This window comes from Cololabis saira, chromosome 3 (genome assembly GCF_033807715.1).
Source record: "Cololabis saira isolate AMF1-May2022 chromosome 3, fColSai1.1, whole genome shotgun sequence".
Classification (NCBI taxonomy): domain Eukaryota; kingdom Metazoa; phylum Chordata; class Actinopteri; order Beloniformes; family Belonidae; genus Cololabis; species Cololabis saira.
The window spans coordinates 54,227,959-54,254,363 of NC_084589.1; the positions used below are offsets into that span (position 1 = coordinate 54,227,959).

Here is a 26,405-nt window from a genome sequence, read left to right on the forward strand (position 1 = left end):
TCTATAGGGGGGGGGGCATCACTGGTACGTTCTATAGGGGGGGGGGGGGTCAGTAATCAGGTTAAATGTTCCTGAAATGGAGTTACATTTAGACTCTGATTCAAAGTTTAAAGGTCGTTTTCTGAGGCAAAAACATCATCATCATCAGGATGATGTCATATTAAAGTTCCTTTCAGAGTAAAACATCTTGTTTGAGGATTAATTAAATAATAAAGTTCCTTTCAGAATAAAAGTTCTCAAGTTTGAGGATTAATTAATAAAGTTCTTTTCAGAATAAAAGTTGTAGTTTTATAATAAAAGTTGTAGTTTGTAGAATAAAAGTTGTAGTTTGTAGAATAAAAGTTGTAGTTTGTAGAATAAAAGTTGTAGTTTGTAGAATAAAAGTTGTAGTTTGTAGAATAAAAGTTGTAGTTTTATAATAAAAGTTGTAGTTTGTAGAATAAAAGTTGTAGTTTGTAGAATAAAAGTTGTAGTTTGTAGAATAAAAGTTGTAGTTTTATAATAAAAGTTGTAGTTTGTAGAATAAAAGTTGTAGTTTGTAGAATAAAAGTTGTAGTTTGTAGAATAAAAGTTGTAGTTTGTAGAATAAAAGTTGTAGTTTTATAATAAAAGTTGTAGTTTGTAGAATAAAAGTTGTAGTTTGTAGAATAAAAGTTGTAGTTTGTAGAATAAAAGTTGTAGTTTGTAGAATAAAAGTTGTAGTTTGTAGAATAAAAGTTGTAGTTTGTAGAATAAAAGTTGTAGTTTGTAGAATAAAAGTTGTAGTTTTATAATAAAAGTTGTAGTTTGTACAATAAAAGTTGTAGTTTGTAAAATAAAAGTTGTAGTTTGTAGAATAAAAGTTGTAGTTTGTAGAATAAAAGTTGTAGTTTGTAGAATAAAAGTTGTAGTTTTATAATAAAAGTTGTAGTTTGTAGAATAAAAGTTGTAGTTTGTAGAATAAAAGTTGTAGTTTGTAGAATAAAAGTTGTAGTTTGTAGAATAAAAGTTGTAGTTTGTAGAATAAAAGTTGTAGTTTTAGAATAAAAGTTGTAGTTTTAGAATAAAAGTTGTAGTTTGGAGAATAAAAGTTGTAGTTTGGAGAATAAAAGTTGTAGTTTGGAGAATAAAAGTTGTAGTTTGGAGAATAAAAGTTGTAGTTTTAGAATAAAAGTTGTAGTTTGGAGAATAAAAGTTGTAGTTTGGAGAATAAAAGTTGTAGTTTGGAGAATAAAAGTTGTAGTTTGGAGAATAAAAGTTGTAGTTTGGAGAATAAAAGCCTCTCTTCTTCTTCTCCCTGATTTGTCTCCAGGCGATCATCATCGTGGTGACGGTCGCCTTCGTGCAGGTGAGCTGGGGGCGGGGCTAACGGGGCTGGGGGCGGGGCTATGAGGGCGGGGCTAACGAGGGCGGGGCTAACGGGGGCGGGGCTATGAGGGCGGGGCTAACGGGGGGCGGGGCTATGAGGGCGGGGCTAACGGGGGGCGGGGCTATGAGGGCGGGGCTAACGGGGGGCGGGGCTATGAGGGCGGGGCTAACGGGGGGCGGGGCTATGAGGGCGGGGCTAACGGGGGGCGGGGCTATGAGGGCGGGGCTAACGGGGGGCGGGGCTATGAGGGCGGGGCTAACGGGGGGCGGGGCTATGAGGGGGGCCAGGTGTGTTGTACAGGTGTGTATATGACCTGTGTGTGTGTGTGTGTGTGTGTGTGTGCAGGAGTACCGCTCAGAGAAGTCCCTGGAGGAACTGGGGAAGCTGATGCCTCCAGAATGTCACTGGTGAGTTTCTGCTGCTGCTGATTCCTGCTGATTCCTAACCCTAACCCTATTCCTGCTCTCACCCCCAACCGGGGGGAGGGGGGGGGGGGGGGGGGATTAGGGTTACAGTAAAAATAATCATTTAAATATGAACCTGAATTAAAAACTCCACAATCTGATGATCCTCATCTACTGGCCTCGATCCTGGAACGTCCTGGAACATCCTGGAACATCCTGGAACATCCTGGAACATCCTGGAACATCCTGGAACATCCTGGAACATCCTGGAACATCCTGGAACACTTCTGACCAGACACTGAGAATTCTTTAGATTAGATTAGATTCATATCTTTATTGTCATTGCACGTGTCTAAAGTCCAGGCCAACGGAATGCAGTTAAAATCTAACCAGAAATGTTTATGCAAATAAACACACACACATATATATATAATATATATATATATATATATATATATATATATATATATATATATATATATATATATATATATATAATATAAATATGTATGTACATAGTGCAGATTAATAAATATGTTATGAGGTGCAGGTCAGAAATGTATGAATGATAATATATTATTATTATCATGAACAGATGAGATGTGATTATATGATTTACAACAGATTTGAGTTCCAGTAAATACATGGGTGATTAAAGATAATATTTACATGAGTGGAAGGATCTACATTAGTGCGAGGGGGCAGTAAAAAGGTAAAAAGTCCAGTGCAATGATATTATGTCCAGATGAGCAGAATAGTGCAGAGTTGGTGGGTACTATCCCCGTTCAGTTTCAATTTTAATGTATTTATTTGTTAACAGGGACTGTACATGTTGATATGTTAATGAACACGAGTGTAAACACGTACGGTTGTAGCCACAGGCTAATTTCCACCATTCGTCCCTGCGGAAACTCAATGCCAAACATAAAACATGAAATCAGAACCAGCAAACAAGGAAGACGAGATATAACAACGAAAGACAACATTTAACAACAGGGCTAAACTAGATAAAATCAGTAAGAAATAAAAACATGTTACAGCTAATACCAGTGAGTGACCGTCACGTAGTGCTGGGCGGTATACCGGTTCATACCGGTTCATACCGGTTCATACTGAATACGGGTGTTTATTTCTCTTATGATATGAATGTTTCATACACCGTAATACCGGTGAGTTTGTACAGTAGCTACACAACGTTGGGAACGTAGCGCCGCTACGCTAGCGCCGCTGGACACTGTTAGTGAGGGGACTGTTTAGCAGCAGTGATGCACCGATTGTTCTGTAACTGGAATTGTTCGGCCGAAAATGGCAAAAAAACACTTTGGGTGTTCGGTGGAATAAGTGGGAAAAAAACTGAACAATTAATAACGGCGTTGTAAAATAAGGAAATAGACTGGCCGCTCCGTACCGGTTGCACCACAAACATAAATCGTTGGCCAACCAAAAAGTTACCACATAAGAATTTTACCAACATTCACCAGGAGGTGGAACCAAAACAACAGAATGCTGGAAATTAAAACATGTTCAGTTTTTTATGTTCAATAAATATTTTCTACCTTGTAATTTTGTAAAAGATCAGTCAGACACTTAAAGTGTTTAAGTGTCTGACTGATTCTCTCTCTTCATTAGAATCAGAAGTGCCGCCACCTCATTGTAAACGGCATCATTTTGTGTATTTATACTAGTGTGGACGTTAAGGTTTTTCTACAATATTTCCTCCTCATGACAGTAAAATAGGCCATTCTAAGGCAATTTACTGCAGCAATTCCTTTCCAAATCATTAGAAAATGTGGTTAACGCCCAGTTGTGCATGAAAAAAAAATACCGTGATATACATTTTTGGTCATACCGCCCAGCACTACCGTCACATTTAAAGTGCTAAGTGCTTAAGTGCAAGAGATTTAAAGTGTTATTGCTTCTTAAAGGGCTTTAATTGTCAGATCTATAAGGTGCTAATGCTTATTGCACATCGCCGTTATTGCACTTTAAGTGCTTTAGTGCTCAGAGTTGTAAAGTGCTGATGTTATTGCACATTTGCTCTATTGCACTTCAGTGACGGGTCACGACAGAGAGAGAAAAGAAAAAAAAAAAAAAGTAAATTAGCAATTAATGTTCACACCTTTGGTTTTCCTTCAGGGGTTATTGGTGTTTACATGGCCGTGCAAATTCGGGTTATTGTCAATATTCAGGTTTTAAAAGGGTTATTGATGCTGGAAACATAGTCAACCTGTGTGCTGGTGGTACGAGTCCTTGATGATGTTGGTTGCTCTCCTGAGACGACGCTTCCTGTGAATGACGTCTCCACGTCTCTCCCCCCCAGTATCAGGGATGAGAACCTGCTGGTTCCTGGAGAATAACCTCTCCTTCTCCTTCTCCTTCTCCTTCTCCCCTCAGTATCAGGGATGGGAACCTGCAGCACCTGCTGGCCAGAGAGCTGGTTCCTGGAGACACCGTGTGTCTGTCGGTGGGGGAGAGAGTTCCTGCAGACCTGCGGCTCTTCGAGGTACCGGGGGGTTGGACCGGGGACCGGGGGAGGACCAGACCGGGGACCGGGGGGGGGGGGTTGGACCAGGGGGGGGAGGACAGGACCAGGGACCAGGGTGAGGGTTGCTGCCGTCTGGAAACTTGCTCATGTCTCCCTGTCGTCCCCAGGCCACCGACCTGTCGGTGGACGAGTCCAGCCTGACGGGAGAAACCACCCCGTCCTCCAAGTCCACCGTCCCCCAGACCTCCAGCGGAGACCTGGCCTCCCGCAGCAACATCGCCTTCATGGGGACGCTGGTGCGCTGCGGCAAAGCTAAGGTACCGGAACCCCCGCCGGAACCACCGCCGGAACAACCCCTGTCCTGCTGGAACCGGTTCTTCTGGTTTTCACCAGTGCTGTGATGTTTGTCTCCTCAGGGCATCGTCATCGGGACCGGAGAGAACTCTGAGTTTGGGGAGGTTTTCAAGATGATGCAGGCTGAAGAGGTAAAGCTTCTTAAACCTGGATCTGAAACAGGAACCCCAAACCTCCATGAGCTGCAGGGACCTGGATGTCTCCAAGGGTCTTAAATTTTAAATCGCAGACCCCGTCCACACGTAGCCGGATATCTGCTAAACCGGAGATATTTTCCTACGTTTGGACCTGTCATCCACATGAAAACACAAAAACAAATGTTTAAAAAAACTCCGGGCAAAGTGAAGATTTTTGAAAACTCCGTTAATGTAGATGCGTGTAGACAGAGACAACCGGAGTTTTGCGTTTTTGAACGTCACATTATGTGCCAAAACAACAACAAATCTGCTCTGACGTGCGCCTTTTGTTTACTACAGAAATACAGATGATCCAGCATCTGTTCTCCAAGCTATTAAATAAATAAATGATCTCTGCTCTTGTTCACCGTTTACTGCGTTACACCGACACAGAGCCTACGCCGTAGGCTACGCGGTGACGCGCACCCTACGCCGTACCCTACGGCGTAGGCTACGGCGTAGGCTACGGCGTAGGGTACGGCGTAGGCTACGGCGTAGGGTACGGCGTAGGCTACGGCGTAGGGCTGCGTCGATAACGCGGCAGCTCCGTGGGGGGACACGGGGGGACTCGGGCTCGTTACCGAGAGACGCGCCTCCCGGGGAAGCTGCGGAGCCGCAGCTTCCCCGGGAGGCGCAGATGATCTACAGGTTAGAATGCTTATGAATGTGGTCGAAAACGCAGATCTTCGGTTATGTGTGGAAGGGTTTTTTTTTAAAACGATGTAATGTGGATACAAATTATTTTATAAACGGAGGGGGGGAAGTATTCGTTTTTAAAAATACCCCGCTACGTGTGGACGGGGTCTTACTTTTAGAGGGAATTTATCCGTCATCATTAAAAAGTTTTCTTAAACTTTTAAAAGGAACAGTTCATTTACCGTAGATGACCATTTAGTAGCCCGGGCGTTTAATATGCTAAATCCACTTGGACCCCAGGCGTTTATAAGAACCAGGCGGGTATTTGCACCAGGCTACAATTTATTTTTGCAATGAGCAGCACCAGACCATTACTTACAAAGAACATATGAGATCACCATAGTACCACTGGAACTAAAATTGTACACACTGTACACAACACAACACCTCACGACGAGCTCCCGATCACGAATCGTGAGGTCGCAATAAAATCAAGCATGTTTGAAATCCTGGTCGCTCCTCGTGAAGGAATCACAGCTGAAGCAGCTGCAACCCGATTTGACTCATCCTTTCACAGAGAGCATGCACAATCTCTGATGTCACGTCCAAAAACTATTATTTGTAGTTTAAGTTTTGCAAATTCACATTACAAATCATGTTTTAATAGCAGAAAAAAAGAGCGCATTTCCACGTACGGTGCGGGTCGCCGCGTACCCTGCGCCGTAGGCTCTGCGTTGGTGTAACGCGGAACCATAAATCAGCCTTCAGTGTGTGCGCTGTCTGCTGTTCGGAACAACTCTTTTTTCTCTTCTCATTTTGCTGGGACGTCGGGTCCCTCCGGTCACTCCGCTCACATGCTCTGATATACAAAGACAGTTTGTCTGTGTAACGGCGACACACGGAGCTGATCAGAGCAGTATGAACGATACTGTACACAATACAATGCAAATACAGTGTTATTACCAGGTTATTACCGGTAGTCGCCCGGGCGTTTAATTGAACCGGCGTTTATTATGCCAAATGGGCTCGGACCCCCGGCGGCTATTAGAGCACAGGCGCGTATTTGCGCGCGGGCGACTATTTGGTCATATACGGGAATTGCTTTATCAGTTGTTAGACGCCTCAGTCAGGGTTGCCGGGTTGAGCGGGTTTCAGCCCAATTGGTCCAGGTCCCGGTCCTGGTCCTGAATTCTTTTGTCTGCTCCTCAGGCTCCGAAGACTCCGCTGCAGAAGAGCATGGACCTGCTGGGGAAGCAGCTGTCGCTCTACTCTTTCTGCATCATCGGTGAGTGCAGACACAGGTGCAGGTGCAACAGCAGGTGCAACAGTAGGTGCAGGTGCAGACGCAGGTGCAGGTGCAACAACAGGTGCAGCAGCAGGTGCAGACGCAGGTGCAGACGCAGGTGCAGGTGCAACAGTAGGTGCAGACGCAGGTGCAGACGCAGGTGCAACAGTAGGTGCAGCAGCAGGTGCAGACGCAGGTGCAGGTGCAACAGTAGGTGCAGCAGCAGGTGCAGGTGCAACAGTAGGTGCAGACGCAGGTGCAGGTGCAACAACAGGTGCAGCAGCAGGTGCAGACGCAGGTGCAGACGCAGGTGCAGGTGCAACAGTAGGTGCAGCAGCAGGTGCAGACGCAGGTGCAGGTGCAACAGTAGGTGCAGCAGCAGGTGCAGACGCAGGTGCAGGTGCAACAGTAGGTGCAGCAGCAGGTGCAGGTGCAACAGTAGGTGCAGGTGCAGACGCAGGTGCAGGTGCAACAACAGGTGCAGCAGCAGGTGCAGACGCAGGTGCAGACGCAGGTGCAGGTGCAACAGTAGGTGCAGCAGCAGGTGCAGACGCAGGTGCAGGTGCAACAGTAGGTGCAGCAGCAGGTGCAGACGCAGGTGCAGGTGCAACAGCAGGTGCAGACGCAGGTGCAACAGTAGGTGCAGGTGCAACAGTAGGTGCAGCAGCAGGTGCAGACGCAGGTGCAGACGCAGGTGCAGGTGCAACAGCAGACGCAGACGCAGGTGCAACAGCAGACGCAGGTGCAGACGCAGGTGCAACAGCAGGTGCAGACGCAGGTGCAGGTGCAACAGCAGGTGCAGACGCAGGTGCAGGTGCAACAGCAGACGCAGGTGCTGGTGCAACAGCAGACGCAGGTGCAACAGCAGACGCAGGTGCAGACGCAGGTGCAGGTGCAACAGCAGGTGCAGGTGCAACAGCAGACGCAGGCGCAGACGCAGGTGCAACAGCAGGTGCAGACGCAGGCGCATCTGCAGGTGCACCCTCGTCCACGGCCTCCGGGTGGCGCTGAGCCCCGTCTGAGCCTCGTCTGAGACCTGTCTGTCCCGTTCCAGGCGTCATCATGCTGGTGGGCTGGCTGCAGGGGAAGAGGATCATGGACATGTTCACCATCGGCGTCAGGTAGCTGCAGCTCCTCGTTAGCCGCTGGTCGGCCATGACGGTCAGGTGATGTCATGTGTCATGTGAGCGTCTCTCCCTCCATCAGTCTGGCGGTAGCCGCCATCCCCGAGGGTTTACCCATCGTGGTGACGGTGACGCTGGCGCTGGGCGTGATGCGAATGGTGAAGAAGAGAGCCATCGTCAAGAAGCTGCCCATCGTAGAGACGCTGGGTACGTAACAAAGTATCATAATACTGAGGTACCTAAGTATCATAATACCATAGTACTAAAGTACCATAGTAACAAAGTATCATAGTACCATAGTACTGAAGTACCGAGGTTCCAAAGTACCGAGGTACCAAGGTACCAAAGTAGTGAGGTACAAAAGTACCAAGCTGTAACCCGGAACGAGCCCGAAGAACTCTATGTAGAGCTAGTACTTTTCTATCTACAGCTATTACCCCTCTACGAAAGAGGCGGTAGTACCACCTCTACGAAAGGGGCGGTACCTCTATGCTAGCTAGCACCAGGCTCTCCTGGACGTTAACTCTCTCCCTTGTTCCGTCAGGCTGCTGCAACGTTATCTGTTCAGACAAGACGGGAACTCTGACCAAGAACGAGATGACGGTGACGCAGCTCTTCACGTCCGACGGCCTCCACGCCGAGGTCCGTACCTCCACCAACCTCCCAGCATGCACCTGCTCCTAGCCCTGAGGGCTAAGTCCGGGTTAGTTTTAACCCACAGCGCTGTCTTGCAGGTGACGGGCGTCGGCTACAACGGAGCCGGAGAGGTTCTGCTGGATGGGGAGATGATCCACGGCTTCTCCTGCCCGTCGCTCAGCAAGATCGTGGAGGTCAGTTGAAATGAACCGACCTGAGCTTGAAGCCCTTAAACGACGGCTAACGCACGAAGGTGCAGGCGTAGACGAGGAGATGTTAACGACGCTGTCTCTACCAGGTCGGCTGCATCTGCAACGACTCGGTGATCAGGAACTACACGCTGCTGGGACGACCCACGGAGGGAGCGCTGATCGCCCTCGCCATGAAGGTAAACCGGCCGAGCCGAGTGGAGGACGTCCGACTCTGAACGCTAACGGGGAGAGAAGCTCCGTAGCTGAAGGTTCCGCCTCTTATTCTGCTGCTGGGAACCACTGGAACCACATGTGAACCTGCCAGAGCTCTGCTGGGATAAACCTATTCTAGAGCTAGCTTAGACCTAGCCTAGGCCAGACCTGGAACTCTGCTGGGATAAACACTTAAGGGCCCTTCAAGTCAAAACCAGCTAGGTCTGTTCTAGATCTAGCCTAGGCTAAGTTAGCTCTAAGTCTAGCCTAAGTTAGGTCTAGGCCCACGCTAGGTTAGGTCTAGCCTAGATCCATCTTAGACCTAGCCTAACTTAGACCTAACCTAGGCTAGCCCTAACCGAGCATTGGTCTAACCTGGGCTAGACCGCTAGGCCTAACCTAGTGTAGACCTCACCTAGCCTAGACCTAGCTTAGACTAGACCTAGCTTAGACGTAGCCTAGCCTGGACCTAGCCTAGGCTACCACGTACTATGAACTAAATCAAAGTTCCTGCTCGTAACAAAATGACCCTTCTGTCTGGATGGAAGCTCAGTCTGGAACTCTAGTTGTCTCACTAAGGCCCAATCCCAATTCAAGTTCACTCGCCCTTCTTTTCTTCCCTACCCCCTAAAAAAGAAGGGGGAGATTTTAGGGCACTTGAGATCTAGGGCACTTGGCCCAGGTGCCTGTCCCATTTCTCCTACTCCCCCTCGTTTTCATCCTTACCCTGATCAGGAAGCTGAGAGCCAAAAGCTGTTTTAATTTCAGCTGTAGCGCTGTTAATATGGCACTTTATTAAGTTTTAATATTTTTTCAGGTATAAAAGTAACCTTAAGATCCGCGACCGGGGCTCAGTTTATCCAAATAACGCCTGTTAAGAAATTTGCTCCGAAATTTAGAGATTTCTGTCTGCCGGCTCCGGAGTTTATGGGTCCGCGTTAAATCGACGCAGAGCGTACGGCTATGGTTGCGTAACCTCCGCCGTAGGCTCTGCGTTGGTGTAACGCGGAACCATAAATCCCTTTATTCTGGCGTGATCTTCCGCAACTTTATCTGAAAGTGTGTAAATTACCCAGATAACAGCTGGATTACTTTGTGGTTTCTGAAAACTATTATATCAGAAACATCCAAAACAAATCTGACGAGTCACAGGATTATTTCTCTCTATTTCTCTGAGACGAGTCTGCCTGTTTGCCTTCGGTCGGCGAGTCAAATCGACGCAGAGCCTACGGCGTAGCTTACGTAGCCTACGGCGTAGCTTACGTAGCCTACGGCGTAGCTTACGTAGCCTACGGCGTAACCTAACAGCCTTTACTCCGGGGCGATCTTAACGAACAAAGGACAAAAAAGGGATTATGTACATTCACTGAGTGAATATTATGAAAGTAAAATATTGGTTTGCAACTAGAAATGTAATCAAAACGCATTTTTATGCGCAAACTAACTCATATATAATAATAATAATAATAATAATAATAATAATAATAATATTGATTTTATTCACAAAAAAATAAGAAATGTCCGCCATGTTTTTTTTTTTTTATTCAGTCCGCAAATGACGACGAAAAGCATTCTGGGAAATTTTCATAGCCCCTTGCTCGCCAAGTGAGCATCTGAAATCCCTCGATTTGAAGGGGCTATTCTCAGCCCCTAGCCCTCGTTATGCCCCCTCCCCCTTGGTGAAAAGAGGAATTGGGACACCACTACCTTCACGGGAACGCGCAAAAGTTAGGGTTAGTGAAGAAAACGAGGGCTAGGGGGAGTATTGGGACGCAGCCTAAAGGTGTGTGTGTGTGTGTGTGTGTGTGTGTGTGTGTGTGTGTGTGTGTGTGTGTGTGTGTGTGTGTGTGTGTGTGTGTGTGTGTGTGTGTGTGTGTGTGTGTGTGTGTGTGTGTGCCTGTTCTCCAGCTGGGCCTGGAGGGCCTGCAGCAGGAGTTCGTCCGTCTGGAGGAGTTTCCCTTCACCTCGGAGCAGAAGTGGATGGCCGTCCGCTGCGTTCACCGCACCCAGCAGGTGAGTCAGGGGGCTAGGCTAGGTTAGCTTCGAGTCTAGCCTAGGTTAGATCTAGCCTACGCTAGTTGAGGTCTAGCCTAGACTCATCTTAGACATAGGCTAAACCTAGACCTAATCTAGCGTAGGCCAGACTTCAACTAGCGTAAGTGTACCCCTAACCTATGTCTAGGCTAGACCTAATTTAGTGTAGTCCTAACTTAGCGTAGGACTAGACCTAGACCTAATTTAGACCTAGGCTAGGTCTATCCTAGCCTAGGTTAAGACTGTTAAGTCAAAAGTTGTTGTGAAATGTCCTTTATAATAATATCTTGTGTGTGAATATATAATAAATAAAGATATTGTTAAATGAACGTAACTTGTGCCCCCCCCCCAGGACAAAGCCGGCGTCTACTACATGAAAGGAGCCTACGAGCAGGTGATCCGGTTCTGCAGCTGCTACAACAGCCGCGGCGCCGCGCTGCCGCTCAGCCAGCAGCAGAGGGAGCTGTTCCAGCAGCAGATCAGCTACATGGGCAGCGCCGGCCTCCGAGGTTAGCATAGCCTAGCCTAGCCTAGCTGTTCCAGCAGCAGATCAGCTACATGGGCTCCGCCGGCCTCCGAGGTTAGCATAGCCTAGCCTAGCCTAGCTGTTCCAGCAGCAGATCAGCTACATGGGCAGCGCCGGCCTCCGAGGTTAGCATAGCCTAGCCTAGCCAGGGCCTAGCCTAGCCTAGCTGTTCCAGCAGCAGATCAGCTACATGGGCTCCGCCGGCCTCCGAGGTTAGCATAGCCTAGCCTAGCCTAGCTGTTCCAGCAGCAGATCAGCTACATGGGCAGCGCCGGCCTCCGAGGTTAGCATAGCCTAGCCTAGCCTAGCTGTTCCAGCAGCAGATCAGCTACATGGGCAGCGCCGGCCTCCGAGGTTAGCATAGCCTAGCCTAGCCTAGCTGTTCCAGCAGCAGATCAGCTACATGGGCAGCGCGGGACTCCGAGGTTAGCATAGCCTAGCCTAGCCTAGCCAGGGCCTAGCCTAGCCTAGCTGTTCCAGCAGCAGATCAGCTACATGGGCTCCGCCGGCCTCCAAGGTTAGCAGGACCTTAGCCTAGCCTAGCAGGACCTTAGCCTAGCCTAGCCGGCACCTAAAATATGTTGCGCCCACAGAGTGCCAGCTGACTCATATTTGGCATATTTGGTGACATATTTTAGAAAGTAATTTATTCTGAAAGAAGAAATAAAAAGGGAAACTTGAGTGGGCTGATCGTCAGCGGCTTCTACTGGTCCCGGTGTTTTAACTGCCGACTGAACTTATTTGGACCAATACAAATGACAATATAACAATAACAATATTATATCAAAATCACAGTATTATATAAAAGTCTCTATTTCAAAATACGCTAATAACAATACATTCACCAAAAATTTCAATTTAAAATCAATAAAAAAATCAATTTAAAATCATTATCTACAATTCTTATCTATATAAAACAATCATATTATTCCCCTATGCCTTTAGTCACACAACAATTACATCAATAATATAATCCGATTTATCCTCTTTGTTTACACGTGAAGTATTATAGCCTGGTTGCCTTGGCAACGGTAAACTACAGCGCTGCTAATCAGCCGGCGGAAGATTAATAACCGTTAGGAGAAAATTAATAAAACACAGAAAATATAACCATAAAACACTCAGGTCAGGCAGGTCCACAGGTCAGGTCAGTCAGGCAAACGTTACATCCGACTAACAGTTGTAACATTAATTTAACCACAACTCGTCCCAGTTTCGGAAACCAAACTAGCACAAATACCGCTAACTAAATACACGTTACAATGCGACAGTACACTAAATAAAAAGCTAACGATATTGGCAAACTGTAGTAATGCTTATGTAACATTCACCCACTTGAAAGAATCAATAAAAACGGAAATGTGAGTCGGCTGATCGTCAGTGGCTCCCCGGCTCACGTCTCTTCCGTCTCTCCGTCTCTTAGTCCTCCAGTGCTGGCCTCCGGGGTTAGCAGGACCCTAGCCTAGCCTAGCCTAGCAGGACCCTAGCCTAGCTCCAGCTAACGTCTCCTCCTCTTCCTCCAGTGCTGGCCTTCGGGGTTAGCAGGACCCTAGCCTAGCCTAGCAGGACCCTAGCCTAGCTCCAGCTAACGTCTCCTCTTCTTCCTCCAGTGCTGGCCTCCGGGGTTAGCAGGACCCTAGCCTAGCTCCAGCTAACGTCTCTTCTTCCTCCTCCAGTGCTGGCCTTCGCGTCGGGGCCCCAGATGGGGGCCCTCACCTTCCTGGGTCTGGTGGGAATCATCGACCCCCCCAGGACGGGGGTGAAGGAGGCCGTGGGGACGCTCATCAGCTCCGGGGTCGCCATCAAGATGATCACCGGGGACTCCCAGGAGACGGCCGTGTCTATAGGTGGGAGGATCTGGTTAATGTTCAGCTGCTGTTCACCTGTTCACCTGTTCACCTGTTTCCTGTTCACCTGTTTACCTGTTCACCCGTTCACCTGTTTCCTGTTCACCTGTTCACCTGTTCACCCGTTCACCTGTTTCCTGTTCACCTGTTTACCTGTTTACCTGTTCACCTGTTCACCTGTTTCCTCCCGGTACTTTCTACCGTCTACAAATGCAGAAATGTTCATATCCTTCATTACATTTATGAAGTGATTAGTCTCCTCCTGGTCTTGTTTCTCCGTGTTTATAAGAACTTCCTGGACTCAAAAGACCAGGATTCCTTGTGAACAGAGCATGCGCAGAAAACAGATTCCTGTTCCGTTTGATGGGGATATTCCGTTTGGTGTTTACATGACTGAATATTCGGGTTTTAAAAGGAGTAACCCAGGGCTCATATTGGGGTTTTTAAAAACCGGAATATGAGCAAATTCCAGTTATTCAAAGGGGTTATTGGTGTTTACATGGCCGCGGGCAACCGGGTTATTGCTAATATTCCGGTAAGAGAAGGGTTATTGATGCATGGAAACGCAGTCAGTGTTTGGGCTACTAGCTGTCTCTCTCGGCTCAGACAGGATAAGCAGTTAACTGCTGGAAACTAACATTGGATTATTTTACACAGACTTGACACAAAGCTGGTTCATTAAAAGCCTCACACGGGGCACCATGTATTTGTGCCACAAAGGGGGTGCTGGTTCAGTTATTAGAGTTATTAATAATTGTCTTTCGATAGTTATTAATAATTAATAAAGAAGATGACTTAGCAAAGTGTCTAAATCCCAACGGAGCACCACCTGACTTTACCAGGAAATAATAACTAAACAGTAAAATCAGTCTGAAAGTAGCCGTTATTCCATAGTTCGAGTCTGTTACCAGGGGGGGGGCGCTGTAGTAACAGTGAAGGAAGGAGTCCGAGCTCAGACCTTTAAACCAGCAGCTGTTACAAATATGTATAAAATAAACACAAATAACTTCTCTCATTCAAATTAATCAGAATTTGACCTCCTCTTGTCCCCCCAGCCAGCCGTCTGGGTCTCTACTCTAACGGAGGCCAGTGTTTGTCTGGAGACGAGGTGGATCAGCTGGACCTGCAGCAGCTGTCACACGTGGTTCCCCGGGTAAGAACCTGGTACCAAATCTACCTGTTTATGATCAGACGTCTGAAAAAGCATATTATTAGATCTTCATTAGTATTGCAGTATGTAGATTTATAGGTACATTTGTGTGTGGATGTGTAGGTGTATATAGACTGTGTAGGTTTATGAATGAAAGGGAATAGAGAGCCATACAAGGGCGGTGGCGATGGGCAGTGTTAAATTAATGTTTTATAGTGTTGTTTTGTGTGTGAATAATCCTCCTTGCATCTGACATGTTTGTGACCTGTTATTTTTAATGAGTGCCTTCTACAATATATGACCAAAGTCATTGTTATCCTGTCTACTTGTATATTAGATGTTTCCTTACTGTGTTCAGAATTATTTTTTTATTTGTCTTTTTCCATCTTTCTTTTTTCTTGGAATCATATGCTGGCATGTGTTTTATTTTTTATTTCCTATTTTCTTGATTTTAATTTGTTTGTTTCATTTTGTTTTTGCTTTTTATAAAATTATAAAACAGGTATTATTTGCACAAACTTGTATTACTTGATGCATAAACATGAAACAAGAATTTGGTTTTTAGCATTTTATGCAAATGTAACCCCAAGACAGTATATAAAGTAATAAAATATAGACAATTTATGCAATTATAACTGAAAACTTTAATGTTTTCATACCTTTAAACAGATTTAAAGGCAAAAACATGGCACCAATTATTCTGGTGTCCAACAAAACATTCCTTTTTTGGGCATAAACAAAAAAATAAAAATACCAGAAGTTGTAATGTAATGATGAAAAATATATATATTTTTTAGGAATTAATATGAGAATTGATTTAGAATCGGAAAATTGATGTTTTCAACACAGACGTAGTCACGACTGAACCTTCTCTCTCCAGATCTCGGTGTTCTACCGGGCCAGTCCCCGACACAAGCTGAAGATCGTCAAGGTGAGCAGACCTGGACCTGAACCTGGACCTGAACCAGAACCTGGACCTGAACCAGAACCTGGACCGCTGGGGGGGGTTTATGTTGTCCGATCCGTGTGACGGTCCCCCCTCCTCTCCAGTCCCTCCAGAACCGCGGTGCCGTGGTGGCCATGACGGGGGACGGAGTGAACGACGCCGTGGCGCTGAAAGCCGCCGACATCGGGGTGGCGATGGGCCGGACCGGAACCGACGTCTGCAAGGAGGCGGCGGACATGATTCTGGTGGACGACGACTTCCAGACCATCATGTGAGGACACACACACACACACACACACACACACACACACACACACACACACACACACACACACACACACACACACACACACACACACACACACATATATATATACACATATATATACACACACACACACACACACATACATATATATATACACACACACACACACACACACACACACACACACACACACACACACACACACACACACACACACATATATATATACACATATATATACACACACACACACACACACACACATATATATATACACACACACACACACACACACACACACACACACACACACACACACACATATATACACACATATATACACACACACACACACACACACACATGATTCTGGTGGACGACGACTTCCAGACCATCATGTGAGGGGGGGGGGGGTTTACCCAGGGGTCACCCAGACACTCGCACACTCACTCAGACATGATCCTGGTGGACGACGACTTCCAGACCATCATGTGAGGACACACACACACACACACACACACACACACACACACACACACACACACACACACACACACACACACACACACATACATATATATATATACACACACACACATATATATATACACACACACACACACACACACACATATATATATACACACACACACACACACACACACACACACACACACACACACACACACATACATATATATATATACACACACACACACATATATATATACACACACACACACACACACACACATATATATACACACACACACACACACACACACACACACACACACACACACACACACACACACACACACTCAGACAGACATGATCCTGGTGGACGACGACTTCCAGACCATCATATCAGTGTTTAAGAATAAACTCACATCAACTGTCTTGATTGTTAAATACATTTATAAAACACTTTAATAATTAATATAAATTAAAAACATTAATAACTACGTATGTCCCGATGCTTTTTTGTCCGATACCGACTAAACTAACTTGGATCGGTGGCTGCAGCTCCCAGTGAACCTTCCCCTCTTTTCTCAGGTCGGCCATCGAGGAGGGAAAAGGAATCTACAACAACATCAAGAACTTCGTCCGTTTCCAGCTGAGCACGTGAGTGAGGACTCCAACCCTCGCTGCTTTAGACCCGAACTTCCACTGTGACGCTGCGTCGTTTCTGGAAGCCGTTTTACATTTAGTCTTAGTCTTTTGGATGAAAATGCTTTTTAGTTTTACTCACATTTTAGTAATTTCTATATGTGATAGTTTTAGTCGACGAAAACTCAAAAAGGTTTTAGTCTAGTTTTAGTCGACGAAAACTCAAAAAGGTTTTAGTCGACGAAAACTCAAAAAGGTTTTAGTCTATTTTTAGTCGACAAAAACTCAAAGGTTTTAGTCTAATTTTAGTCGACGAAAACTCAAAAAGGTTTTAGTCTCGTTTTAGTCGACGAAAACTCAAAAAGGTTTTAGTCTCGTTTTAGTCGACGAAAACTCAAAAAGGTTTTAGTCGACGAAAACTCAAAGGTTTTAGTCTAATTTTAGTCGACAAAAACTCAAAGGTTTTAGTCTAATTTTAGTCGACGAAAACTCTAAAAGGTTTTAGTCGACGAAAACTCAAAAAGGTTTTAGTCGACGAAAACTCTAAAAGGTTTCCAGTTTTAGTCGACGAAAACTCAAAAAGGTTTTAGTCGACGAAAACTCTAAAAGGTTTTAGTCGACGAAAACTCAAAAAGGTTTTAGTCTAATTTTAGTCGACGAAAACTCTAAAAGGTTTTAGTCTAGTTTTAGTCGACTTAGTCGACGAAAACTCAAAAAGGTTTTAGTCTAGTTTTAGTCGACGAAAACTCAAAGGTTTTAGTCTAATTTTAGTCGACGAAAACTCAAAAAGGTTTTAGTCTCGTTTTAGTCGACGAAAACTCAAAAAGGTTTTAGTCTCGTTTTAGTCGACGAAAACTCAAAAAGGTTTTAGTCGACGAAAACTCTAAAAGGTTTGAGTCTAATTTTAGTCGACAAAAACTCAAAGGTTTTAGTCTAATTTTAGTCGACGAAAACTCAAAAAGGTTTTAGTCTAGTTTTAGTCGACGAAAACTCAAAAAGGTTTTAGTCTAGTTTTAGTCGACGAAAACTCAAAAAGGTTTTAGTCTAGTTTTAGTCGACGAAAATTCAAAAAGGTTTTAGTCTAGTTTTAGTCGTCTAAAACTCAAAAAGGTTTTAGTCTAGTTTTAGTCGACGAAAACTCAAAAAGGTTTTAGTCTAGTTTTAGTCGACGAAAACTCAAAAAGGTTTTAGTCTAGTTTTAGTCGACTAAAACTCAAAAAGGTTTTAGTCTAGTTTTAGTCGACGAAAATTCAAAAAGGTTTTAGTCTAGTTTTAGTCGTCTAAAACTCAAAAAGGTTTTAGTCTAGTTTTAGTCGAGAAAAAAGTCGAAATGTTGAGAAAAAAGTCAAAATTTCGTGAATAAAGTTGAAATGTTGAGAAAAAAGATGAAATTTTGACTTCATTCTTGAAATTGTATTTCAACATTAATCTGGACATTTCAACATTTTTCTCTCCGTTTTTCCCGCCGTTTCCTCCCTCGCTGCAGGAGCATCGCGGCGCTGACGCTCATCTCCCTGGCGACGCTGATGAACTTCCCCAACCCGCTGAACGCCATGCAGATCCTGTGGATCAACATCATCATGGACGGCCCGCCGGCCCAGAGGTACCGCTGCATCCTGGGAAACTTTCCCTGCTCTCTGATTGGTCCGGGTGATGATGATCCTGTTCCTCAGCTTGGGGGTGGAGCCTGTGGACCGTGATGTCATCAGGAAGCCCCCGCGCAACGTGAAGGACAGCATCATCACCCGCAGCCTGCTGGCCAAGGTGCTGGTGTCGGCCATGATCATCGTCTGTGGCACGCTGTTCGTCTTCTGGAGGGAGGTGAGACATGGATGGATGGATGATGGATGGATGGATGGATGGATGATGGATGATGCTGTTCGTCTTCTGGAGGGAGGTGAGAGATGGATGATTGATGGATGGATGATGGATGGATGGATGGATGATTGATGGATGGATGGATGGATGATGGATGGATGGATGATGGATGGATGATGGATGATGGATGGATGGATGATGGATGGATGGATGATGAATGGATGGATGGATGGATGGATGATGGATGGATGATGGATGGATGATGGATGGATGATGGATGGATGGATGGATGGATGATGGATGATGGATGGATGGATGGATGGATGGATGGATGATGGATGGATGGATGGATGGATGATGGATGGATGATGGATGGATGATGGATGGATGGATGGATGATGGATGGATGATGGATGGATGGATGGATGATGGATGGATGATGGATGGATGATGGATGGATGGATGGATGGATGGATGATGGATGGATGATGGATGATGGATGGATGATGGATGGATGGATGGATGATGGATGGATGATGGATGGATGATGGATGGATGGATGATGGATGGATGATGGATGGATGGATGATGAATGGATGGATGATGAATGGATGGATGGATGATGGATGGATGGATGATGAATGGATGGATGATGGATGATGGATGGATGATGGATGGATGGATGATGAATGGATGGATGATGGATGGATGATGGATGGATGATGGATGGATGGATGATGGATGGATGATGGATGGATGATGGATGGATGATGCTGTTCGTCTTCTGGAGGGAGGTGAGACATGGATGGATGATGGATGGATGATGGATGATGGATGGATGATGGATGGATGGATGATGGATGGATGGATGATGGATGGATGATGGATGGATGGATGATGGATGGATGATGGATGGATGATGGATGGATGGATGATGGATGGATGATGGATGGATGATGGATGGATGGATGATGGATGGATGATGGATGGATGATGGATGGATGATGGAGGGATGGATGATGCTGTTCCTCTTCTGGAGGGAGGTGAGACGCTGAGACTCATTCCTGAGACACAAACGTTCTGATGAGGTAGTGCTGGGTGGTATACCGGTTCATACCGGATACGGGTGTTTATTTCTCTTATGATATGAATGTTTCATATACCGTAATAGCGGTGAGTTTGTACAGTAGCTACACAACGTTGGGAACGTAGCGCCGCTGGACACTGTTTGTGAGGGGACTGTTTAGCAGCAGTGATGCACCGACTGTTCAGTAACCGAAATTGTTCGGCCGAGAATGGCAAAAAAAACCCACTTTCGGTGGAATAAGTGGGAAAAAAACAATTAATAACAATTAATAACGTTGTAAAATAAGGAAATAGACTGGCCGCTCCGTAACGGTTGCACCACAAAAATAAATCGTTGGCCAACCAAAAAGTAACCACATAAGAATTTTACCAACATTCACCAGGAGGTGGAACCAAAACAACATAATTCTGGAAATTAAAACATGTTCAGTTTTTTATGTTCAATAAATATTTTCTACCTTGTAATTTTGTAAAAGATCAGTCAGACAACACTTAAAGTGTTTAAGTGTCTGACTGATTCTCTCACTTCATTAGAATCATAAGTGCCGGCCTACAAACCTGTATTTATACTAGTGTGGACATTCATGTTTTTCTACAATATTTCCTCCTCATGACAGTAAAAAGGCCATTCTAAGACAATTTACTGCAGAAATTCCTTTCCAAATCATTAGAAAATGTGGTTAACACCCAGTTGTGCATGAAAAAAAAATACCGTGATATACCGTGAAACCGATATAATTTAGAAAAATACTGTGATATACATTTTTGGTCATACCGCCCAGCACGATGATAAGGCATTGTGACACCGTGGCTGACGTGAGACTCACATGATGAAGTTCCTGACTGACTGATATGTTAATACCAACTCAATATGATGAAGTTCCTGACTGACTGATATGTTAATACCAACTCATTTGGCCACAGACTTGAACCACGAGAACTCCCTATGGGGTAATTTACAACTTAATGATATTCATGTTGAATGCCCGAGAACAGCATTTGGCCAAAGATCACATCTGACTGTAAATACCCTTTAATTGCTTTTTGTCTTTCACCTTTGGCTTGTTGATTCCTGCCTTTTGTACTTTGAACTTACTGTATAAAAGTCATGATTTCAGCCATTCGTGGTCGGCACACCAACCCAGACACGCTCTGTAGGTCTGCTCACCGCCGGCTACTGAATAAAACTCTCTACACCACAGACTAAAACTCACTACACCACAGACTAAAACTCTCTACACCACAGACTAAAACTCTCTACACCACAGACTAAAACTCTCTACACCACAGACTAAAACTCTCTACACCACAGACTAAAACTCTCTACACCACAGACTAAAACTCTCTACACCACAGACTAAAACTCTCTACACCACAGACTAAAACTCTCTACACCACAGACTAAAACTCTCTACACCACAGACTAAAACTCTCTACACCACAGACTAAAACTCTCTACACCACAGACTAAAACTCTCTACACCACAGACTAAAACTCTCTACACCACAGACTAAAACTCTCTACACCACAGACTAAAACTAAATACACCACAGACTAAAACTCTCTACACCACAGACTAAAACTCTCTACACCACAGACTAAAACTCTCTACACCACAGACTAAAACTCTCTACACCACAGAATAAAACTCTCTACACCACAGACTAAAACTAAATACACCACAGACTAAAACTCTCTACACCACAGACTAAAACTCTCTACACCACAGACTAAAACTCTCTACACCACAGACTAAAACTCTCTACACCACAGTGGACTAAAACTCTCTACACCACAGACTAAAACTCTCTACACCACAGACTAAAACTCTCTACACCACAGTGGACTAAAACTCTCTACACCACAGACTAAAACTCTCTACACCACAGACTAAAACTCTCTACACCACAGACTAAAACTCTCTACACCACAGACTAAAACTCTCTACACCACAGACTAAAACTCTCTACACCACAGTGGACTAAAACTCTCTACACCACAGACTAAAACTCTCTACACCACAGTGGACTAAAACTCTCTACACCACAGACTAAAACTCTCTACACCACAGAATAAAACTCTCTACACCACAGACTAAAACTAAATACACCACAGACTAAAACTCTCTACACCACAGACTAAAACTCTCTACACCACAGACTAAAACTCTCTACACCACAGAATAAAACTCTCTACACCACAGACTAAAACTCTCTACACCACAGAATAAAACTCTCTACACCACAGACTAAAACTCTTTACACCACAGACTAAAACTCTCTACACCACAGACTAAAACTCTCTACACCACAGACTAAAACTCTCTACACCACAGACTAAAACTCTCTACACCACAGACTAAAACTCTCTACACCACAGCGGACTTCTGGACAGTTCAGAATGAAACACAAACGTTCAGAAAGTTGATCAAAAACAGGTTTCAAGGTTGTTAATTTAGCTTTTTGGATTTCAGGGGGTTTGACACTTTCCAAAAAAACTAAATAAGAACCTTGAAATCAAGCAACTTCAAATCTGTCCATCTATTTATCCATCCATTAATTCATCCATCCATTCTGCAGGGGTGGATGATGAATTCTGTGTTAAAATATTAGAATCTAACATTTTGGGGCATCGATCAGCTGATCAATAAAGAAACTGACCATCTTCGTTTGTGTCTCCAGCTGCGGGACAACGTGATCACGCCGCGGGACACGACCATGACCTTCACCTGCTTCGTCTTCTTCGACATGTTCAACGCCCTGAGCTCCCGCTCCCAGGTAACCTGTCTACCTGTCTCACCTGTCTGAAACCCCCCCTCTGGACCAACCCTGGTCTCCATGACGACCCCCCGGTCTCCATGACGACCCCCCGGTCTCCATGCCGACCCCCCGGTCTCCATGACGACCCCCCGGTCTCCATGACGACCCCCCGGTCTCCATGACGACCCCCGGGTCTCCATGACGACCCCCCGGTCTCCATGACGACCCCCCGGTCTCCATGACGACCCCCCGGTCTCCATGACGACCCCCGGGTCTCCATGACGACCCCCCGGTCTCCATGACGACCCCCCGGTCTCCATGACGACCCCCGGTCTCCATGACGACCCCCCGGTCTCCATGCCGACCCCCCCCCCCTCTAACCCGTGTGTCCTCCTCCCCCAGACCCGGATGGTCCATGAGATGGGTCTGTGCTCCAACAGAACCTTCTGCTACGCCGTCCTGGCCTCCATCATGGGACAGCTGCTGGTCATCTACTTCCCCCCCCTGCAGAAGGTGTTCCAGACGGAGTCGCTGAGCATTCTGGGTAAGAACCTGGGGGGGGATGGATGGATGATGGAAGGATGGATGGATGATGGAATGATTGATGGATGGATGATGGATGATGGATGGATGATGGATGGATGATGGAATGATGGATGGATGATTGATGGATGATGGATGGATGATGGAATGATTGATGGATGGATGATGGATGATGGATGGATGATGGATGGATGATGGAATGATGGATGGATGATGGATGGATGGATGATGGAAGGATGGAGGGATGATTGATGGATGATGGATGGATGATGGAATGATTGATGGATGGATGATGGATGATGGATGGATGATGGATGGATGATGGAATGATGGATGGATGATTGATGGATGGATGATGGATGGATGGATGATGGATGGATGATGGATGGAATGATGGATGGATGGATGGATGATGGAGGGATGGATGGATGGATGATGGATGGATGGATGATGGAGGGATGGATGATGGATGGATGGATGGATGATGGAGGGATGGATGGATGATGGATGGATGGATGATGGATGGATGGATGATGGATGGATGGATGGATGGATGGATGGATGGATGGATGGATGGATGATGGATGGATGGATGATGGATGGATGGATGGATGGATGGATGGATGGATGGATGGATGATTACAGTGGATGAGTGAGGGGTTGGGACTGGGGTGGAACGTAGGACGGACAAACCTTCTCCCCCGCCTGCCCGGGCCGTTACCCTGCCCCTCTCACTCCCACACTGCAGGTTCCGGTGTCCGGCAGAGGATGCTGCAACATGGACAAAAGAGAAAAAAGGGAGGAGAAGGGGGGGCCAGCACAAGAAACTACAGGAGCGACTCTGACACACTAGAGTTTACACTACCTAGAGATTTACCAACACCAGCTAGAGGTTTACTAAACACTAACTATAGGCTTTACTAAACAGAAAGGTTTTAAGTTTAGTTTTAAAGGTGGAGGTGGTATCAGCCTCCTTAACCCAGATTGGAAGTTGGTTCCAAAGTAATGGTGTCTGATAGCAGAACGCCCGCCCTCCAAATCTACATTTAGATACTCTAGGAACTACGAGTAAACCTGCACTCTGAGAACGGAGAGCTCTGACAGGAACATAAGGCTCTATCAGGTCTTGTAAATACTGCGGAGCTAAGCCGTTTTGGGCTTTATACGCAAGTAATAAAATGTTAAATTGGATTCTGAATTCTGACTAGTGTGTACTGGTGTGTATTGGTGACTAGTACTAGTGTGTACTTTGTCCCCCCAGACCTGCTGTTCCTCGTCTCCCTCACGTCCTCCGTCTGCGTCGTCTCTGAGATCATCAAGAAGGTGGAGAGGTGGAGGGGGGCGGAGCCCCGGCCTCAGGGGGCGGAGCCTCAGGGGGACCGCTTCCTGGACGTATGACCTACGACCCCGCCCCCTGGAATATGACCCCGGCCCCGCCCACCCCCACCCGTCGTCGTGGCGACGGAGACGGCGAGGGCGGCGTCCTCAGGTCCCACACCGGTGACTCGTCTGCGCTGCAAAGACTCGTGGGTTTTTAATGTGACTTTTCCTCGGATGGGGGTCAAAGTCAGCTGATGACGAACGCCCTCCCGCCGTTTTGAGGCTCCGCCCCCTCCCGCCGTTTTGAAGCTCCGCCCCCTCCCGCCGTTTTGAGGCTCCGCCCTCCCGTCGTTTTGAGGCTCCGCCCCCTCCCCCCCCCCAAACATGGAACCGGTTCCCTCGGCGGCGCCGGCGGGTCTTCAGGGTCCAAACGCTTCCTCATCCGGTGCCTTACAGAAGTCATCCATGGTTTGGTTCCAGCCCCCGCCGAGCCGCCGCATCACTTCCTGTCGGCTCCCCCGGGCCGCCGCATCACTTCCTGTCGGCTCCGCCGGGCCGCCGCATCACTTCCTGTCGCCGCGGCGTCGGCGGCACCTCCCCCCCCCCCCGTCACCGCCGGCCGCCAAGCCTGCGGTGCATTCTGGGAAATCCAACGGTTGTCCCGGTCGGACTTTAGTCACGTTTGTAAAGATGTAGGTCTGTGTTTGGTGTCGGTGCCGGCGGACGGATCGCCGTGACGAGAATCAATAACGTCTAATTTATACATTAAAGGTTGATTTAATAAACGGTTCTGAGACGACTGATGATTTACACCCACACAGGAATGCAGACGACCCGCCGGGTCGGAACGCAGACGACCCACCGGGTCGGAGCGTTCTTCTTTTTATACTTTGTTTTGGGAGAAATCTCACTTATGGTTCGGGAGCGGTCGGCTGAGCAAAAATGAATCAGACACACACTCGCTTTTGCTATAATGAATACATTTATTAAAAGCAGTGCACACAAGAAGACTCACACACAATTGCCCTTTTGCTAGGATAACTCTGTGTCAAGTTATCCCCCGCAAATTACAAAACAGACAATTTCATAGGGGCTAGGCGATGTAACTCTTACCTTAACACAGAAGGACTGGAGAGCCGGAACAGTCCAGGCAGAGCAGCCATAAAAACCCCGGCTGGGCGTCCGTGCACTAGACCCACAGCTGACTCTGATCCGGATTTCCGGCTCTCGCGTCTTTATACCTTTCTACTCAGCACCTTTCGGAGGGGGTTGCCCCTTCAACCCCCGCCTGCCAGTTCCCACGCTAAGGCCTGGCTCACACGGGACTGAGCTTCCCGTGTGAACAAGCGCCTCTCTCACAGTTACAATAAACAACAGGTGCCTAGCTGATATGACTGTTTTGAGAATCAAGGGCATTTCAGGACACAAAACTTATTTTTTCTTCCTTCATACTTATATTTTTAAAGATTTGTATATTTTGGACATTGCAACACAAATGTAACAGTGACATAAAATCTAAAGCAAAGCAAAAAATAAAAAGTAAAGTAACAAGAGTGCACAGATCGTAACAACAGGTCACTGAGCCGCTCTGGTGTCAACAGCGAAGGGAAAGCCACATGGCAGCGTTGGAGGTTGAACTCCATCAAAAGTCCCAAAGATAAATCTTAGGCCATCAATTACACACACATATATACTAGGGCTGGGCGATATATCGAGTATAGGCGATGTATCTCTGCTTCTACTCTGTGCGATGTACAAAATGACTCTAACGTGAATATTCGAATATACATTTGCTTTTAGCCGCAGGCGTTAAATTACAGGCTTTTCTCACTCTCTCGTCTCGTCTCTCCTTCTCTGAGACATAAAACAAGCACACCCTGTTACACACGTCAGTCACGTGCTGTCGTGTGTGCATTATCATTGGCCCCCGACCAGCTGCAGGTGTCAGCGCTGCTGCCCTGGACCGCCGCTCACTTCTACCCCGCTTTAACTTTCCCAAACTCGCCTGTTTGCGCCGTGAGTTAATCTGCGCGGTTGCTACGCGCGACGGACTCTTTCAAAGCAAACCGGTTTAGTAAAGACGGGAGGGGATGTTTTCTCCTCGCTCGGCTCTCTGGAGAGCCGAGGAGGCGCTCTGTGTGACAC

General features: G+C 46.3%; 1 protein-coding gene across 1 annotated transcript in view; it reads left to right on the forward strand.

Annotated features, from left to right (window-relative positions):
* LOC133440799 (calcium-transporting ATPase type 2C member 1-like) overlaps window positions 1-25,042 on the forward strand; it is a 25,798-nt gene extending 756 nt beyond the window's left edge. Inside the window, exons 2-24 of the mRNA XM_061718120.1 lie at window positions 1,259-1,327; window positions 1,694-1,755; window positions 4,147-4,255; window positions 4,405-4,554; window positions 4,654-4,722; window positions 6,613-6,688; window positions 7,743-7,809; window positions 7,895-8,019; window positions 8,357-8,454; window positions 8,547-8,642; window positions 8,747-8,836; window positions 10,761-10,865; window positions 11,239-11,395; window positions 13,089-13,259; window positions 14,315-14,412; window positions 15,290-15,340; window positions 15,460-15,626; window positions 16,680-16,748; window positions 18,220-18,336; window positions 18,407-18,554; window positions 22,320-22,415; window positions 22,800-22,941; window positions 24,202-25,042. Coding sequence (XP_061574104.1) covers window positions 1,259-1,327; window positions 1,694-1,755; window positions 4,147-4,255; window positions 4,405-4,554; window positions 4,654-4,722; window positions 6,613-6,688; window positions 7,743-7,809; window positions 7,895-8,019; window positions 8,357-8,454; window positions 8,547-8,642; window positions 8,747-8,836; window positions 10,761-10,865; window positions 11,239-11,395; window positions 13,089-13,259; window positions 14,315-14,412; window positions 15,290-15,340; window positions 15,460-15,626; window positions 16,680-16,748; window positions 18,220-18,336; window positions 18,407-18,554; window positions 22,320-22,415; window positions 22,800-22,941; window positions 24,202-24,338 — 2,469 coding nt within the window. The 3' untranslated portion in view covers window positions 24,339-25,042. The remainder of the gene's footprint in view (window positions 1-1,258; window positions 1,328-1,693; window positions 1,756-4,146; window positions 4,256-4,404; window positions 4,555-4,653; window positions 4,723-6,612; window positions 6,689-7,742; window positions 7,810-7,894; window positions 8,020-8,356; window positions 8,455-8,546; window positions 8,643-8,746; window positions 8,837-10,760; window positions 10,866-11,238; window positions 11,396-13,088; window positions 13,260-14,314; window positions 14,413-15,289; window positions 15,341-15,459; window positions 15,627-16,679; window positions 16,749-18,219; window positions 18,337-18,406; window positions 18,555-22,319; window positions 22,416-22,799; window positions 22,942-24,201) is intronic.
* The last annotated feature ends 1,363 nt before the right edge of the window (window positions 25,043-26,405 follow it).